The sequence below is a fragment of the Microtus oregoni genome, unplaced genomic scaffold (assembly GCF_018167655.1).
Source record: "Microtus oregoni isolate MIOR12 unplaced genomic scaffold, Mior012 000079F_000, whole genome shotgun sequence".
Lineage (NCBI taxonomy): Eukaryota > Metazoa > Chordata > Mammalia > Rodentia > Cricetidae > Microtus > Microtus oregoni.
Window position 1 is genome coordinate 2,583,425 of NW_024544152.1, and position 6,338 is coordinate 2,589,762.

Here is a 6,338-nt window from a genome sequence, read left to right on the forward strand (position 1 = left end):
GGAAGGGGGCTATGGAAAACAAGCGTTCCAATGGGTCTGAGTTTCTGTTTTCCATCCTGCCGGTAGTGAAATGCATGGCAGAAAGGTACCTCTAGAAGTCAAACTTCTGCCGACCTCGGGTGACAGTAACAGTTCCTTACACTTACATTTGAGGGCTGGTCTAGAAATCACCATTCCCCTTAGCACCCTAATCGGATGCCAACCTGACAGGATCAGCATGTCCATATCTGCTTTCCCCTTCTCTGTAATAGTGCCTATATCTATCTCCCAATCGAGGGCTATAGCAGGGTATCTTCAGGCTCCCTGAATTAATCCTTGTTCTCTTGACACCAGAGTAGCAAAGGTCAACCCCTTGGTTCCTTCTCATGATGGCACCTAGCCACTGTGATTGGGGAAGGGCACAATGAACATCCTGTGTGATGCCAACGTATCATGAAGCAGTCACTATCTCACTAAATTTCCCAGCGTGATGCCAGCCTTGCAAGAAGATTGGGTTTGTCCTACGAGTAGGTCTACCAGTCACTCTTCCCCAAGCCCAACTGGTACGCTTTGGCTGAATCATCTGCTTTCTAAATAGGACTTCTTGAGTCCTCTGGAGTAGCTGAGAAAGGGGACCTGAAATACATTCAATAGATAATTTGGGGTGACTTTAAGAAAAGTCATCTTGAGTGGATTTCTGTCACTGCTAGGTAACAATGGGGAAGATAATGGTTGCTGGAGCTACGTCTCAGAATGTGCAGGCGCTGGGCTAGAGGCATGTCTCTCCCAGGCATTCTGAGGCGGGCTAGAGTGCAGGAGGCAGGCAGGCGGCAGAGCTCAGGCAGCCTCTGGGGCAAAGGAGGCGGCAGAGCCCAGCCAGTCCCCTCCAGGCCGGACCACCGAAGCCTAGTGAAGAAACCTGAAGGTCCAGTTGATTGGATTTCAGTACTATGTCATAACAGACAGATAATCGTCCACTTGATCATCAAGATGGAAAACTCAGATTCTAGCGATCAAGGAAATGACCAATCTGAAGCACAGCGCAGAAGGCAAGGGGATCGCTTGAATCGGGAAGAAGCTTTCTATGGATTTGTCAATAATCTGAGCGGAGAAGACTCTCGACTTCTGAGAGACAACCATTTGCTAGGCACCCCAGGTCAAAGTACTGGGGAGGAGCTCTATAGAAGACTTCAGCAAATTAAACAGTGGCCGGTGCTGCCACCTCTGCCTCCGCCGCCGCCGCAGAGCTCAGAAGAAAACGGAGACTCTTCAGATGACAAGTCCAATGGTGACTCCATAATAGATTGCCTTAGCTCTGTCAGACAGACTGGCAATACAACAAGAAGTGGTCAGAGAGGTAATCAGTCCGTGAGGGCAGTGAGCCACACTAATCCAAACAGTCGTGATTTCAGATTCAGTTTAGAGACCAAAGTTAACCGTAATAATGGAAGCCAAACTTCAGAGAATGAAAATGAACCATCTGCTACACGTCTTAGTTTAGAAAACATGGATCGCAGTATCCTCAGTCAAATGGAAAGTACAGCATCTGAGACATCATCTGCCAGAACACCTAGGTCAGAACACAGTTCTGCTGAAGCATTAACAGATGTGCCATCCACCAGAGGTCGGAGGAGGGCAAGAAGCCGGAAACCAGAACACCAGCGAAGAACCAGAGCCAGAGCTGAAAGAAGTAGTTCTTCTCTGCCCCCAGCAAATGAAATTCCACGAAGATCTCATCATAGCATCTCATCTCAGACTTTTGAGCTGCCTTTGGTAAACGAGATCGAGGGAAGTTCTAGAGCCCCTCACCAGATAACTAGCCCTGAGTTGCTAGGTAGAGGTCGTTTTGTGGCTTCTGGGTCAAGAAATTCTGCTGCTCAAGGGACAAGCTCTTCAGACACAGATGCCAATGGTGAAGCGGCAGGATCTGGTCAAAGACCTCCAACCAGAGACCTTCAAGTCAGAAGAGTTCTGCTGGCAGAAGACCGGCAGAGAGATAGCGCAGCTAGCAGAACTCTGTCGAGGTCTCAGATCCCAAACAACATGGTCACTTATGAAAGTGAACCTGGAGGTTTTCTAGGCACTTCTACACATTCTGAACGTGCAGCTGGGTCAACCTCTATGAGTACTCACAGCTTTTCCACTCTTTCAATCTTCAATACTGGATCAAGGGAAACTACATCTCCTCCAATTCAACCCAGGTTCAGGCAGAGAACAACACCTTTTGGTGAGCTTGCATGGAGTGGTAACAACTCTGCTTCCATCCCCAGCTACAACCCTGGCCCCATTTCCATCGATGAATATTCAGAAAGTATCTCACAGATGTTTCAAGGAGGTGTTGAAGCAACCCAACTTTACCCCTTTAATGACAACCACCTAATGAGAAGACCCACCAATGTCCAGATTAATAACTTGGCAACGAGAAGTTTTGCTGAAAACGATGCATTGAAGACATGCACTGTCTGCATGACTCAATATACAGAAGGCGACAGAATTTGTGAGCTACCTTGCTCCCATGAGTACCATGTCCCCTGCATCGAACGCTGGTTTTGGGAGCATAACACCTGTCCCGTTTGTCGCACTGTTGTCTTATCTTCCTGGAGCAGACGAAGGGTTATATAATGAGGACAGAACACTCGAAGCTGTGTTGCTAAAATAGTGACCGGCAAATGGAAATCGCTTCCTTTATCTCCATGTTTTGCATGGCGCTTTAACATAAAGTCACATCCTGAATCGAGTCATTGCTTTCTGAGGGAATCGTGTCTTTTTTCTAGTTTCTCTTTCAGGATAGAAAGAATATTTCAGACGCTACGTGCATGTGGACACTTTTGAATAGCACTCCTATCTCTTGAGATCTGTAGGATGAATACAAGTATTTTTAGTGGGAGTTGCTTTTTTATTTGACCAAGTCCATGACTATTACATATTACTAGTGTTGCAGACATTAAAGATAAGGTTGTTCGTATAGGTGTCAGGTGTCCAAAGTATTCTCTCTCAACCTTTGTAACAGGCAGAGAGCGCACGTGTGAGGGTGTCTGCTCTTCCCCTTCAGTACAGTTCATTATGTTTATGATCAATAACAGTGTTGTCATTGAGTTACCTAGTATATGGTTCTTTTCAGAAAACTGTTTTGAAATGTACATTGCTGTATCATGCTTAACTTGGCAAGGTCTGAGGAAAGAGTATCTCAAAGTCACAGTTTAAGCAAATATAAACAGCTGTGACCTCAAAAAAAAAAAAACCAGAAAACTTACCTTGATACTTAGATCCATTAAATAACGTAAGATCATTGGTTTCAGTAACTGAAGCTAAATAAGCTGTTTCCAGCAATGCCTGTATAGCAATGTTGAGAAAAACCAGAATTTATATTAAGGATTCCAGGAGGCCAAGCTGTTTCTGGCTCATGAATACATCATGGAAAAACATTGTTCCTCTTTTCAGACCAAACTTTCTAGTTACTCAGGAAGATTGATAAGACATAAGTGGTAGACATTGAAGAGTGTCACAAAGAAAGCAGACATTAAAGAATCAGTGAAGTTGAGAATAAAAAAGGGGTTGTCGGATGATTTCAACCCAAGTGAGGATCTTGCCATGAGAGTGTAAATTGGAGAGGAGGTGAGTGGGACAAATTGAGTTTGTTTGAGTCTTATAATTGTGTGTGTAGGAGTTTCTCAGAGTGTTTGATCTCCAAAGGCACCTGGATCACCAATGTAGTTATGGGAACCAATTGATAGTGATTATTAAGTGTAGTCATGAGTTTCCAAGATTTAAATGGGTTAAAATGCTTTCTATTATACAATGCACCTTGAAACCAAGGGTCCCTTCTATCTTCCCATTGGTCTTGGTTATACATTTGGAGTGTGTTGACAATAGTGGTTTGGAGAAGTCAGAATTCCAATGACTGTCTGGTGTCATCTGCCCACTGTGTGATGCCAGTACTTGGCCAATAGATTTTGGAAATGCAATTGGGACATCTTTTGTAATTGGGAAGATCTCATAATTTTGGGAAGATTAAGCAGGTGGAGGGTCATTCATTGTGTTTCGATGAAATAGAGCAGGACTGAATAAGAATTGTTACAGGAATACTGCACCCAGTTTTGAGACAGGAAGCTTTACAGATAACACAGGTAGAATCCTTTTTTGGCTTCTAAGATTTCCATGGCCTGAATTTCTAGACATAATCTGACATATTAAGGTTGAAGAGAAGCATGAGAAGACATAATATTCATCTTGTTCAAAGATAGAGGCAATGGGGATTTAAAAGTAATTAAGGGCACAAGGACCATAGGGATGAGAAAGTAAAGGAGGGTCTTAGAGAGTGTTAGTGAATGAGGAAGGCGAGGGGGATTGAAAAGGTTTTGAATGAGACAGATGTACCCAATTTGAGATTTTCCAGAGTCTAACTTCAGTCAGTCATAAATACCATAGTATAGGTTACTTGCCATTTGAGTTGCATAGGCAGAAGTGGTTTCTTAAGGCTTGCAAGGAGAATCTTTTCTGTCTACACAGAAAAAAAAATGCAGGATTTGTGAATGACCTGAGAAGTAAGCTGTTAGTATGTGTTCATATGAACCATTGGATTTCCTGCAGGAGGGGGGAGTTAATTAGAGATGGAATGGGTAAGGGATATAGTCCCAGAAAAAGAAGGGGTCTCCCAAACATAAATTCAAATGGAGAATGATTGATGGGTTTTAGCTAGAGAGATAAATTTAATACAATTGAAAAGAAGGTTCACAGTAAATTTGTTAAGTATTTTTTAGGGTTCTACAGGTGTGTTATACCTTATGAGAAAACATTAAAATTATGGATATGGGATGGGAAAATACCAGGGCATTTACAAAGTTTAGTTCAGGCCCTGGGTAATCTGAGAGGTGAATTCTGGACTCTATGGAAGTAAGCAGTTCAAAGAAAGACACTATGTAATAGAGTAGAAGAATAATTACTGTGAATAAGTCAATCCAGCAAGAGTATTTGTCAATTCAGACTAAAAAATATTAATAACATTTTATAATGGGCAATTGCCCTAAGTCATTTTGCCAATCACAGCCAGGAAACAGTCACTGGGTATGGTGAGTTGGAAACAGGGGATTATATATTGGAGGTCTATTTAGCACCCTCTATACATTGTAGTTTTAGGATATATTATGTACAAAGGTCCTATCTACTGTAATGAGAGTCAGGTGGGTTTGGAGAAAGGATAGAATGGATTTGGTATTAGGGCAAAATATGTGATAATATTAGTGAATGATGTGTTGAAGGAGGGCTATGTATGTTTTTATCTGGGTCATGCAGTTGTGTACCTTGGAGGGAAGTAGGGTGAGCTATAAGGGATCAAAGGGCAGCTTGAGAGCTCCTATGTCAGCACAGGTATTACATTTACTACAGTGGAGTGGACAGTCTGATGTGCTTTAAAATGAAGAAAGCCAATTTGAGAGGGTAAGAGAGAAACCTTCAGGAATTTATGACTATATGAACAGTTAGTGATATAATTGTCTTTTGTCTTCATAAATACTGTTACCTTCCCGATATCCAAGTGTGTTAAGAGAATGGGATAAGCATATTTAGGGTCTGTGTACACTGTTGACACATATTTCGGACAATTTGGATGTCTCTGGTTAGGGATACCTATTCTGCCTGCTGATGTGTCTTTTGTGGACATATGGAAGCTGCCTGATGACATCAACTGAGAGACTACTGCATATCCCATAAACATGGTGAGCATCTCAGAGCAAGGAACTGCCATTTCTTTAAAAAGTAAAATCAGAAATAGATAGAAGAATCCCTTATATATGGAACGATGTGGGAGGAGAACTTCAAGGTTCTCATTGGAGGAGTGAAGAGCATCTGAAGAATGTTGATGCAAAGGGAATAAGTTCAAATGTGTTAATGGGGTACAAATAAGAATTATGAGTTATTTTTTGTAAAAGAAGTTTGGTGATATATAATTGAGATAGCAGAAGGGATTGGAGTCCTTTGTAATTAAAGAGAGAGAGAGAGAGAGAGAGAGAGAGAGAGAGAGAGGAAGATATGTTGTAATGGAGTTCCCTTAGTTAATGTTTTAGATTCACAGAGAAGGTTTGAAGCAGCCAGCCATGAATTGTATTGTTCAGAGTTTTGGAGAGGTAAGCAACAAGGACAAAGAAAGGCCAAAAACGTATTCGAAGACCCCATGTTTATAACCTTGTTTTCAGAAGTGTAGAGATGTAAAGGTCTGTATAGATTTGGGGAACAGAGTTCCAGGGCAGAGAGGAGAACACTTTTTTAAGTCTAAGGAACTGTTTTTTTTTATGAGAAAAAGTGGCTCATGAGGAGATTTAGAAGTGTTTGAGGACATGCAAGTGAAAGTCCAGTGACATGAA

General features: G+C 42.1%; 1 protein-coding gene across 1 annotated transcript; it reads left to right on the forward strand.

The window, feature by feature from the left end:
* Window positions 1-969: 969 nt before the first annotated feature.
* Window positions 970-2,601, forward strand: LOC121441541 (E3 ubiquitin-protein ligase RLIM-like). The gene has a single exon (XM_041642772.1). It carries the CDS (start codon window positions 970-972, stop codon window positions 2,599-2,601), a length of 1,632 nt encoding a protein of 543 aa, XP_041498706.1.
* Window positions 2,602-6,338: the final 3,737 nt, after the last annotated feature.